General features: G+C 52.5%; 1 protein-coding gene across 1 annotated transcript; it reads right to left on the bottom strand.

Moving 5' to 3' along the window:
* Positions 1-217: 217 nt before the first annotated feature.
* PEX26 (peroxisomal biogenesis factor 26) lies at positions 218-9,210 on the bottom strand. The gene is made up of 5 exons (XM_030834873.2): positions 8,658-9,210; positions 7,480-7,620; positions 6,740-7,035; positions 5,117-5,263; positions 218-2,735 (listed from the first exon to the last, which is right to left on the bottom strand). Exons 1-5 carry the CDS (start codon positions 8,870-8,872, stop codon positions 2,632-2,634), a joined length of 903 nt encoding a protein of 300 aa, XP_030690733.1. The 5' UTR covers positions 8,873-9,210; the 3' UTR covers positions 218-2,631.
* Positions 9,211-12,740: the final 3,530 nt, after the last annotated feature.

Raw genomic sequence — 12,740 nt, 5'->3', positions numbered from 1 at the left:
TCACTTCACCCTGGGGTCCCCATTTCCTTAACTCACAAAGGGGCTACAAGAGGTGGTCTTTCCAGATTTCCTGTCTGCAGACCCCACTATATGGGCCGCTTCTCTGGGCCGGACGTGTGCTGGGTGCTGGCGAGTGCCGGCCCACAGAAACATTTAATCTCCGTGCAAGATTAAACATTTTGGGAGCTCCCCAAAAAATGAAAAGAAACAGGTGAAATTCATTTCAGTAATAGATTTTATTTAGCCCAATATACCCAAAAGATTGTCATTTTAACATGCAATCAATATAAAAATTATCGAGTTTCCACCTTTGTAGTTCTATGTGTTTGAAAGCAGCGTGTATTTTACGTTTACAGAACATGTCCATATGGACCAGCCACACTTCACGGGCTCAAAGGCCATCTGCAGCTCATGGCGACCTCACTGGTCACCACAGGCGCTGGTGTGACAAGGCGGCTCTCCTTTCGCTTCGGACCTCGTCAAGCCCAGAGCTGAGGACCAGCCAGAGCAGCAGCTGCACCCTCAGAAACGGCCCGAGCCACCCGAGCAGCAGGGCCGAGTGCCTGTCTGACTAGGAGGGCTGGATGCCAAACAAGGCTGTGGAGCTCAAGACAGACAGGAAGCAGAGACCCTCAAGGCCTAGAGCAGGGCCACATGGGGGCTTCCGGGGCGAGAGAAGAGGCTGGAAAGTCGGGGCTTCCACAACACAAACCCACACACGCACCTGTGGCAGAGGCCTCCCGTCATGTCAGTTACATCCGCTTATTCTTTTAAATGCCTCTAAACACCTTCTAACCCCCGGCCTTCGGCCAGGCAATGGGAACACAGCTACCTCTCATGGGAGCTCTTACCCGGAGCAGGAGATGTGCTAACACCGCACCAGAGGCTCATCTACTCACCCAAGTCCCTGTGAGGGAAGAACCAACTTACATGCGGTTAAATCACTTTCCAACAGTCACACAGCCAGCGAGTGGGAGGGCAGGGATCTACCCTCGACTCAGCACTGCGAAGAGCCACACTCCCCAGCTTCAGAGAGGCCACAGAACCCCACAATCACGAGGCCGTGGGGTCACCACACAGAAAGCACATGAAACAGGGGCCTGGAGCAGGGGACACCAGGAAAGGATGCACAGAGGCAACCCTCGGGTAAGTCTGGAAGTTTGAAAGGGCTCACCAGGCAAAAGGGGAGCTGGGCCTCCAGAGGGCTCAGCAGGTGCAGAAGGCACAGCGGTGTGAGGGGTGCAGTGCTCAGAAAACTAAGACCATGGGGGGCTGGGCTGGATCAGAGGCCCCACGCCAAGTAGGGGTGTCCGCCAAAACCAGTGCCCAAGGGCCTACACAGCAAGAACCTGTGCTTTACCCTTGGGCCAGGGGAAGCCGTTGAAGAGTTTTATCCAGGGTGTGAACAGGACCAGATTTTAAAAATCATCCTGAAGGATAGAGAGCAAAGCTCGGTCGCCCCCCTTCCTCTCCGCAGGGCTCTTAACTCTTAGCTTCGGCGGACCAACCCTAGGACTAACCTCCCAGGCCTTCCACCACCCGACGGCATGTCCTCACATGGAAACAGGTAGGATTCTTGTGGCCACTGACAGGAAGCACTGAAACATTTCAGCTGTTCAACCGCTAGGGCCCCAGTGTCTCCTCCCCGCATAGGAATAAAATCGTTCGCTGCCTGCAGAGCCTCCCTCCACCCAACCCCCTCCACACATGCTTCCAGCTCACCTGACTACCCCGCTCCATTTTCAGCTCATCAGCCTTTGAGGCTGGCCTACTTTTCATGGTCACAGAAGCAGAAACACTTGTGTGTTATACAAGCAATAGAATATAACTAGAATAACAGGTCATAGAAGGGGGGAACCAGCAAAGGCGTGTACCAAGGAGGCAGGGATGCAGGCAGAACCTGGTGAGACAACCATCGGGCGAAGCGCAACTACCGCATGGCAGGGGGAGGAGTTGACAGGAGGGAGAGAGGGCAGAGACACCGGTGTAACAGAGCCCCGCCTGGCCACTGACAACCTGGAAATCTGAGCTGAAGCCCAGGAGGCACCAGGCCAGATCCCCTCACCCAGTGAGAAGTGCACCAGGGGCTCAGGAAGCCATGTCTGGTCTGAGCAGAGATAGGCCCACTGCACACCTCGGGGAGGGGTAGTGGTAAACCAGACCAGACTGTGGAGCCCTCACCCTGCCCGGGGAGGGCCTGCACTGGGGGCGACCTTCAGAGTTAAGTGTTCCAAGCAAGTGAAAGGCCAAGTCCCTCCACCAGGACCTTGTTCTGAACTTCCAGCTTCATGAACACCCTGGCCTGAAAAATCAAACCCCTGCCTTTGCAGGAAGATGAAATGTTTCAAGGACAAAGCACTCTCCTTTCCCAAACCCCTCCTGTGCAAGGGGCCTCTGCAGGGCTGTGCATCTTGTTTCCACACCACCTGCCAAGCCGGCCAAAGTGGGGCGCAAAGGGGAGGGCATTCAGGCAGCAAGATACAGTGCCTGGGCCAGGTCAGCTCCTCCTAGAATTAGGCTGGCCGCACTGGCAGGGCCCATCCAGCTGCAAGAAACAGGCTGCCGTGGACGACTGGCTCTGTTGTCCGGCAGCCTTGGGGACCAGGCGGTCAAGGTGAGCAGGAAGACCACTCAGTCGTGGACGGGAGGCCGGCAGAGAGAAGAAGCCACGGCCTTGCGGATCCGATGGAAGATCTGAGCCAGCTTGTAGATGAAGGGCAGGGAAGTGGGAGAAGCTGCAGGGAGAGGTGAGTCAGTGGGCCCCTTCCCACCCAAACTCTCCCACCTGGGGAGTGACCCATGCTGGTGCCCCTCCTCCCCTCCCAACAGGAAAGAGTGTCCCTTTCTCCAGGATATAGACTCTGGGATGTATTTTCTTCACTTGGATTACAGTGACCTCTAGCTTGCTCAGAAAAAGATCCAAATTTATTATGTTTTAACCTAACTTTTTAATACACAAAAAACTGGTAACGGTGGCCCCCTCTGGGGAGAGGAATTTGGGAAGAGACTTTTCACGACATTCCTTTTTGTATCTTTTCAATTTGGAGCCAAGTGACAGTATTACCTATTTTTATTATAAGTTAATTATATTGAAAATAAAAGTAAAATCCACCTCTTTTGAATGAGAGCTGAGTTGGCTGTTTGTTTTCGTTTGTTTGTTTTTCCTTATTTGAATTACTGATTTTTAATTGATTTTTTTTTCTTTCTTAAAAAGCAATATGTTACTGGAACTTCCCTAGCAGTCCGGTGGTTAAGACTCCACGCTTCCAATGCAGGGGGCGCAGGTTCAATCCCTGGTCGGGGAGCTAAGATCCCGCATGCCACAAGGCGTGCCAAAAAAAAAAAAAAAAAGTTACTTTTAAGAAAGCCATTATAGTCCACCCTCTTTACATCCTCTCTGCCGAGTTCTAACTGCAGCCCAGCCCTGGGTTCTCACCACCCCTGCACTGAGTCAAGACTGTCCTGAGGGTGGGACCACAGCCGGGGCTCCCTGATGGAAGAAGCTCAAACGGCCCCTTGCTGTACCCACTCAGGAGACCAGGGCTTATGAGGCTGAAGGACTCATAAGAACCACAAAAAAGTTTCGACGCCTCTGGAACAAAGTCAAAGGTCAGATGGTGGACAGGAATGAACACAAACTCTCCTCAGCTTCCCTGAGGCCTAACAGAGCTGTTCAGAGGGAACTCCTGCTCAGTGTTCAGCCACGGGGTCAAAGGGACAACCTGAGCTGTGCAGAAACGGCTCCTGAGCGAGAAAAAGGGAAGAGGCGGACACGGGTGAGATCTAAGGCTAAGTCAAGAGCAACAGACACACGTTTGTGTGACTCTCGAGTCATCTTTTCTCTTTTCTCTCTGGTTCTTAGGTTTCTCAACCAAAAACGAAAGAAAAAGAAAATGAAGGGACTGAAACAAGGGTTTCCAGTTTTCCTTTCAGTTTTGAAAGTTACATAATCCTAAAACTAAATTCATGAGTAGAGATTAGGTCATAACTCACACAGAGCAAGACACAGGAAAGTCCACGAGTGAGCACCTAACCGTTGACCCAGTGCTTATGGGTCTGAAGAATTAACCCTCAGCAAAGAGCACAGCAGAAAACGGAGTAAGAAACCATCAAAATGTTCAACGACAGGGCATTGTAAAATCAATTATGGAAGTTCCTGTAATCTGAAATATTATTCAGCCAGGTAAAGCTTTAAACACATTTTTTTTTTTTTTTTTTTTTTTTTGGCTGCGCTTCAGTATCTTAGTTCCCTGACCAGGGATCCAAACCGGGCCCTCAGCAGTGAAAGCGCAGAGTCCTAACCACTGGACCAACAAGGAAGTCCCTAAAGCCATGTTTTAAAGAATACTTGTAGGGGGATGGGCAATTGGAAGAAGGTACTTCCAGTTATAAGACAAATAAGTATTAGGAATGTAATGTACAACATGATAAATATAATTAACACTGCTGTGTGTTAGATACAGAAGGTAAGAGAGTAAGTCCTAAGAGTTCTCATCCCAAGGAAAAAAATTTTTTTCTTTTTTAAATTATTTATCTATATGAAATGATAAAGGTTCACTAGACATACTGTGGCAATCATTTCATGATGTATGTGAGTCAAATCATTATGCTATACACCTTAAACTTATACAGTGCTCTATGTCAATTATAACTCAATACAACTAGAAGGAAAAAAAAAGAATACTTAATGACACAGAAAATTGCATCTATATCCAGAGAAAGACTAAGTATAACCATTACAGTAGCAGGCTTATGGGTGATTTCTGTTTTCTCCTTTACACTTTTCTCTATTTTCCATATTCTCTAAAATATTATATATATTTTTCTATTGTAATTGTATTTCTACAATTTAATATGTTTTAAATTAACATAAAGTTTTTACACATTATGATGAAGTTTTTCTTTTTTAACTCTGAGGCTCTCCTCAGAGTTCACCCCTGGACGTCCAGGGTCAACAGGGCAGAGTGGACTTTCTCCAGGGCTGGCTCCTGCTTGGGTCCACCAACTCCTCCTTGCAGAAGAGATCAGGGAAAACCTCCACCCCCAGGAGGGCTCCCAAGGGCCAGCCCCTGTCAACCGCCCCATCCCCAGGAGGGCGGGAGGCGTCTTCACTCACCGGGATCAAACCTCACCACCAAGAGGCAGAGAAGCAAGGCAGCCAGGAGGCTCTTTCTGAAGGGCAGGGAAAAGAAGTGCCTCACTGCAGAGTCCCAAAGCTGGCGAAGCAACGTCAGTAGTGACAGAAACCTGTGGGAGGAGAAGCCTGGCCGGGGAGACGGAGCATAACGTCAGGGTAAGAACCAGCTTCCCTGACTCTGAGCTTTGAGCTTGATTATAAAAGTCGAGCAAAAGGGTAACAAGACTGGCTTTCTCATGCAGTTCATAAAGTGGTTCTAAAGGAAGTTCCAAAAGCTCCAAAGGTGCTTTAAGGACAGACTAAATCACCAGACTACCACCTCCTTACGAGAGGACTTTGACAGAAACGTCTACTCAGCCGGGGAAACCCGGCACGTCTGGTGCTTCTTTTATAGCCTGACTACTTTACAGCATTTTGGCCTAAGACGTATGCACAGAGTTACACAGAGCAATAGTTCCTGATGATCAATGAATGCAGAAAATAAAGGGCACCTAATAGGTACAGTGAAGAATTCCAGTCTCGGACCGTGAGTACAAACATGAACACTACCTCCCAGCCCTGAACTCCTCCTTCCCAGGCAGTGGACAGGCAGGGGGTCTGGGGGGGTCACGTGTAGTCCCTGAAGTCAACAACCTGTTTGCAAAGAAGTGATCCTAACTCAGCAGGTCCATGCTCACAAAGAAAGCACAGAAAGAAAAACGCTTTGGAAACAGGACTTCAGTCTCCTAACGGGCCTTTCATGTAAAACAGATTAGGCCTATTCTACGTGTTACCAACAGAAAAAGCAAGAATCAGTGGGTTAGAAACTACCAGAAGGAAACGTTAAACTCAGCCTCGGGAAGAACTTCCTTAAAGAACTGTCCCCAGCTGCGGCAGGAGACAGGGACTTTTCTGTCCTTGAAAGTATTCATGTACAGACTAGACGATCGCTTGAGGAAAAGGTGATGAAGAGGCTTCAGGGACCGGGGAAGAGTCCGGAGTAGAGGGCCTTTAAGTCCACCCCCTGCATCCCTGCCCGTGCAGGGCGCCCTTGCAGCTGCTAGCCAGGTGCACGGTGTTGGGTCTTGAAGCGGTTTCCACCGTTTATAGAGCTGCACTCTACTGGGCAGAAGCTGGCTGGCCCTGAAACGGCGCAGACGTCAATCCCTGAAGAAGACCCTGAGCGAGAGGTCTGCTAAGGGAAGGCACACAGGAGGCAGGGCAGGGGCCCAAACTGAATGCCCTAAGTCGAGCTAACAAGTTACCATGTCAGCTGTTCATTCTCCTTTGGCTATCCCCAACTACACCTCAGCGGGGTCTGCATTTGGGCCAGCATTTAAAGGAGTAACATCCCACCCAGGCCAGCACAGTGGAGGCAGACCTAACGACAGGACCCCAAGGAGAAGGTGGCTGTCAGGAGACAAAAGCCAAGGTTCTGTCTGAGGACTGCGCCACCCACCTTTCACTGCCAACTTCCGAGGGTCTGGGCTGGGCTTTCTAAGCACCTCAACAGGTCTCTTATTCTGTGATCTGGAAGTTACTCATACAAAGAAGTGTTCCAAGGTTCCGGAGAAAGCCCATTACTTCACTGTAGAGAGGCCAAAAAGAAGGACAACGTCTCACCTTCCTGGTTTAGCTTCTGGGTCTCCTCGGAGCCGGACTGTCCGTGTTTCTGCTCTTGCCTCGCTGTGCTAATGGCCTGAAGTGCATCCAGCCGCTGCTTCTCACTGAAGACTGCAGAGCCCGCCACCAGCTCTTCAGCCTCCAACAAGCAGCCCAGAGGAAGCAGCACCCGCTGCAGGTGAAGTTCTGCTAAGGCTCTGTACTCTGGAAGGCCCTGGTTGTCAGCATCTTGGAGCCAAGCACTGACCGTATCCAGCACAGCTCCAGGCTCTCGCATCTTGCTGTATAGAAGAACACTGCAGCCCCAAATAATCCAACCCCGAAAAAAGAGCAGTCAGTTCTTCGCAGTTTGTTAACTTCTCATAACCACCACACTCCTACCCAGCCCGGCCCCCGGCCCTCCAGCCCTTCCCTACAGGATGCTGACACGCTAAGGACCAGGAGTTCTTAGGAGAAACAAGAAGCTCTCTCAGCTCTGACACACCCCACTTCTGTCACCCCACTGCTCGCCTCCTATTCCTCCCTCTTTTCCCTTCCCCCTTCCTAAATTCCTCCTTCCACATCTTTTATCGTTATGTTTTGAAGTCGGGGGGCGGCGGGACAGGGAAAGAATCAGATCTGAAGGGAAATGGTATGGAAGGGAAAAGAGGAGATATCAGGGCTGCATCGGCAGAAGCCAGGAAAAGCCTCTTGCTTCTGCACTGACCCAGTGGGGAAGCAGTAAGGACCTAAGGACCTACCACAGCTCCAGGACTTTGGGGGGCAGCTTCTCAGGAACCTGGTAACACCGAAGAACCCAGGACAGCACTTCCTGCCACCGATCCATCTCTGCCAGCGCCTGGATCCCCACAACACACAGAGAGCATTTCACCTCCAAGCAGCTGTCCGCAGAAAAGCCAATTCAAGTCCAGAAGTGGTTCCCCTGCATTGCCATTCCCACCTCCACCCTGAGACTGTTCTTCGCCAGCTCCCAGCTCAGCAGCCATCTCCTCTCTCCTCGCCACTGACATTCCAATGGGCCTCACCATTACCGTCACTCTCATGGGCCCCAACACAAGAGAAAACTGCCCTCTTCCCAGGAGCTAAAAGTTCCTGTAAACCTAGAGGCAAACCTAGAGGCTGCTGCCCAACACACATCCCTGCATCCAGGTAAATTCAGGGTTAGCAAACAGGAAGGGTTCATTTACTCCCGAGGGGAAAAAGTCAAAGGGCAGCACAAATGTGTGGGTGGAAAGAGAGCTGAAGCTAAGAGTTGGCTTAGTGAAGAAAGGCGCAGGAGCAAGGTCTCCGCCTGAGGGCAGCACCCAGAATCACAGCCTTCAGCATTTACTGCAACAAGCCTCCACCGACCCCTCAACACACAGCCAGGGCCCCCCAGTTCATCCATCCTTCTCTGGGGACTCTACCCCCTCCCTACTGCGGCCCAATCCAACTCTACAACCCACAGAGAAATGATGCCCTCAGCTACCGGAGAGGCTAGCAGCATCAGAAAGAGCAAGGCAGGACCAAGATTTCGATTCTTTGATACGATCCTTCAACAGGACCAGAACACACCCAGTTATCAGCCAAGGTGAGAGCGCTCGGGGGAGGGGTGCGCCTAGGAGAGGACTTCGCCACCTGCTTACTGAAGTGATTTAACAACTCAATTCTATCTTCCCGTCAGGCATTCTACCCTGGAACAGGGAGAAAGAACTGGCTGTGGGTCCCCCTAAGCCCGTTACACTACTCAACCGCTTCCTCCTCACTGGGCAGCGCCTCGTTCTCTCCTCGGAGAACCCGCACAAGGTGAGCCGCTGCCTCCGGAGAGTCACCGCGAGAAAAGACGGCATAAGGCTGGCGTGAGCGACCGGACGGCAGGAGCGCTGGGGTCTGGCGCCCCTCCCACCGCCCCCGGAGGCGAACCGAGCCCAGCACTTACGCGCCCGCCGGCTCCTCCGCCAGGCCCTGCCAGGCGCGTTCGCAGGTGCGCAGCGCCGCGCGGAAGTCCAGGTGCACCACCAGCAGGTCGGCCGCCTCCTCCAGTAGAAGCGCGGCCGCCGACGGCGCCGGAGCGGCGCGCACAGGCTCGCTGCTCCGCAGGGGCCCCCCGAGCCCCCTCAGGGGGACTGCGGAAGTCGCTGGGTCACTCCTCATGGGCGGGCGCCAGGCCGCCACCCTCTGCGGGCTGCGGGGTACCCGGTGCGGCCTGGGGAGGAGGGAGAGTACGCACAGCCTGGCCCACAAGCCTCCCCGAGGCCGCGCCCCGAGAAGGAAAGCGGGGAGCGGCTGGGCTCTCCTGCGGTTCCGGCGCAGGACAGCCTGGCGCCCTCGGATTTGCAGAGCAATGCGTCCTTGGACACCCGGCCCCACGACAAGGACTGGGACCCTCGGCCCGGGGAGGGCCGCTCCCTGGCCTCTCTAGCTGCAGAGCCGCCAGCACTGGTGCGGGAACGCGGCCAGCGACATCGCTGCGCGCGCAGCCCCCACCGACGCTCGGGGCTCGGCGGCGCGAGGGCACTCTGGGAGTTGTAGTCCGGCTCCTGAAGCGGCCGCCCTCCCGGCGCAGCTAGGAACTGCGGACTACAAGCCCCGGCATGCCGCGTCCCGGAAGTCGTGGCAGCCGGAGGAAGCCCGGCGACGGAAGCCGCGGGCTGTTGGAGTTGAGGCCCAACGGGTTGCGGGCGTAGGCGTGGTTCTCCGGCGCCTGCTGTGGGGACGCATCTCGGGCAGCGGGCGGGGAAGGGCGTCTGTGTGCCGTCTTCCGCCGGGCTCCCTCCCGGCTCCCCGTCAGTCCACACTGAGACTCCATACCTCAGGCCAAGTAGAGAGCTCGTGGAAAACAGCCGTACAGTGTGTAATGCAGTTTGCAGTAAAGCACTGGGACAGAGTAAGTATTCCATACGTTACGGCTGCGATAGTATTTATTAAGTGGTAGTACACAGACACATAAGTGACATTTATTATTATATTCTGTGCTTCACTCAGGCTTTTGGGGGCCTCCCAGGTTTGTGTTACCTCAGTTCGGTTCCTCCCAGTTCCTACCTTTGAAGTCTCTCGAAGCGGGTCCGCTTGTGATTAGATGAGAGGGACCAGGCTAGGCACAGGGTCAGGACCTGCCCGCGTCGGCCTCCCCTTCCCTGGTCAGCAGCCCGGGCCCTCAGCTCTCTGCAGAAAGTCCTCCCGGAAAGCTGAGGCAGAAGCATTAAATGCATCAGACTCTGCGGTTGAGAAGTGTGGAGCCATAACCGTAGAAGGTGATAAAGCCAGGACTCACTTATTCCACAGACACCTAACCTCCTAAGTGCCAGGCCTCGTTCTAAACACTGAGGGTCCCACTGAACAAAGGCAGAAATAGCTGCCTCTGCGGAGCTTCCATATGGTGAAAGGAAACAAAATTGAACATGAACAAGTGAAATACATACAGTCGTATGTCAGGTGGTGATCAATGCTAAGGAGAGATAAACCAAATACAGAAGAGAGCTTGGGAGTGACAACAGGGACGACAGCTAACTTTGTTTTCTAACAGTAAAGCCAAGGCTGGAGGAGAGCAGAGAGAAAATGTGGCCCTTGAGCTCAGGACTGGCCTCCGTTGGTGGGGTCACTGCCCTTGGGACCAGTATATACTCAGCGTGCACCTTAAACCCCTCTTCAACTCCAGGCAGTATTCATTCCCACACAGCGAACTCCAGAGGCACGCAGGCCAGAGGAAAGTGTGGATCAGTTCAAGGCTGAAGTTACCAACATGTTCTATCGGTTCTGCCTCAAGTCTGACAGCAGCTAATGAAGATCATTAGTAATGACATAATTATTGGACTGCAACAAACAAAAAACCTGTTTCTCAGAGCTGGTTTTAGAAATCTTCCCTGAAAAATCGGGTAAGCAGTAGTAGCATCAGAACATGGATGTACCAGGCCTGGGCGAGCTGAGACTGGTACAGCCACACCTCAGCCTCCGGAAGTGCCACCTCCAAGCTTTTGCTGCCTGAAAAAGGCCCCTCCCTTCATCCCTGAGAAGGTTCTTGCAATGCCCAGGCCTTCCAGGAGATGGCAGCACAGCCTTAAAAGAAGCCAACTTGCCAGCAGGTGTAGTGCTGTGGCTGCCGGAATGAGGTCAGGATATTTAAGGAAGTGGGAGGTTGCAAAAAGTCATATAAAAATAGGCTTGTGTTCTATTTCTGTGTCTCACCCAATCTTTGACTATGCAGGACCACATAGTGATCTGTCTGTCACCACACAACTTCAGCACTGCTGTGCCCGCCGACTGATTCCTGAACACCAGCACTGTGACACTCCCCACCCCTCACCCGCTTCTGAACGTACCCAGAACTTCTCAGCCTAAGACGCGGCAGTCCTAATGTATTCCACCTGAGGGAGAGTGAACAGGGGCTCGTGACTCAAGCTTTGAAACCACCTAGCCTCCCCCGGGATAAAATGAGTGGAAACAAGGCAGTTCTCTCAGACCTGTAAGACCTGACCCATCTCAATATTTGTTTTGCTGGAATGCTTTCATTTTGGGAAAACTAGTAAATGAGACTCAAAACCCACCTGATAGCCATCCCCCAGCCCACCCAAGCTCTGGGACCTGCCACTCTCCCTTCTGTTCGTCGGGTGCTCAGTGTATCTTGCCTGAGAAGTGTCCTGAGGGTGTGGATTTGCTCGGCTGCTTTGAGCAAGTGATGAGTCCGTGTTTCCATAGCGAAAAGGGCTCTGGTCTGGGAGATGAGCTACACCATTTGGAATCCCGAGGGCCTCTGAAAAGTCAGGCCAGTCCTCTGAGCCTCGGTTTTCTCATCTGAGGACATTGACACCAACACCTGCCATGTGGGTGGTTGTAAAGGTCAGAAGAGGTCATGTGACAATGCCTAGAATGCCTTTTTAAAACATTTATTGATTTGTTTGACTCTGCTGGATCTTCATTGCTGCATTCCCGCTTCATTGCGGGAATCTTTAGTTGTGGCATGCAAACTCTTAGTTGTGGCATATGGGATCTAGTTCCCCGACCAGGGATTGAACCCGGGCCCCCTGCATTGGGAGCGCAGAGTCTTAGCCACTGGACCACCAGGGGAGTCCCTAGAATGCTTTAAATCACTGGAATAGTTCAGGCTGATAATAAGATGAGATGATAACTGGGGGTGGGTAAGGAGAATAAAGAATCCAATTCCACCTCAAAGTCCTGTACTCTTACTTTCTGACCCAGAATCAGACTCTTGACCTTACAAAGGTCAGATGCCCACATGTCGAGTCTGCCCTTTCCAAGCTGGCCCTACATTCCGTGATGATAGGCAGCAACCTTAGCTGCCCCTCTGGGCACGTCTCGTCCAGCCAGAGCCCCTCTGTACAGGGACCCCAGTGGTGAAGCCCTGCAGGCAGTAGGATCATGCCTGTTGTGGACTTTGGCTAGAAGCAAGCCAAAGACATAAATATTGGCAGGGTGGAGATGATGCTTTTCCAGGCCGGTCACGGGCCCCAGACCTTCGTCAGTTAGATGGCATTTTTATGGCTTATTTTAGAGCCTGGACTTGGAGTTCAGGGCAGAACTCTGCTTCCCGTCTCCTCCTCTCCAGGCACACACACAGTGCTCACTTTGCTTCTGTGTCTAAGGAGTGTCGTCATCCCCACCCCGTGCAGTACTTTACAGCGTAGGAACCCGGCTCAGTTTGGTGCTCCGGCATCAACCATGTGCCGGGCGCTGTTCCGAGTGCTTTACATCCACCTCATCTTAATCACCAGCAGCCCTGCGACAGCAGCCCTGCTGTGGCCCCCAAGTTGTGGGTGTAGAAGCCAAGGCAACAGGGCAGTCACACAGGAATGCAGAGGGGGGCTGGGACTTCAGTAAGGCAGTTTGGCTCGAGTGTTTTTTCTCAGCTGATAACGTAATTCTGGCTGTACAAGGTGCTCTCACCCTGTTTGAGCTGGACAGCAAACCTGTGAGCAAGGCAATACAGGTATATTATTCTTATTCCTATCACTAGATGGGAAATTAAAGCTCAGAAACTGTCTGAGTTCAGAACTCATGGTTTCAG

This window comes from Globicephala melas, chromosome 10 (genome assembly GCF_963455315.2).
Source record: "Globicephala melas chromosome 10, mGloMel1.2, whole genome shotgun sequence".
Lineage (NCBI taxonomy): Eukaryota > Metazoa > Chordata > Mammalia > Artiodactyla > Delphinidae > Globicephala > Globicephala melas.
Note: the sequence above shows the minus strand (reverse complement) of the source record. Positions and strands in the feature narration are given on the sequence as shown.

Excerpts from the sequence above, each read along its gene's own strand:
- PEX26 (XM_030834873.2), bottom strand. The coding sequence starts at position 8,872 with ATGAGGAGTGACCCAGCGACTTCCGCAGTCCCCCTGAGGGGGCTCGGG. Across the intron at positions 7,036-7,479 it reads CCCAAAGTCCTGGAGCTGTG|TGTTCTTCTATACAGCAAGA; the intron begins GTAGGTCCTTAG and ends TTGGGGCTGCAG. Across the intron at positions 2,736-5,116 it reads GGTGGTGAGGTTTGATCCCG|CTTCTCCCACTTCCCTGCCC; the intron begins GTGAGTGAAGAC and ends CTCTCCCTGCAG.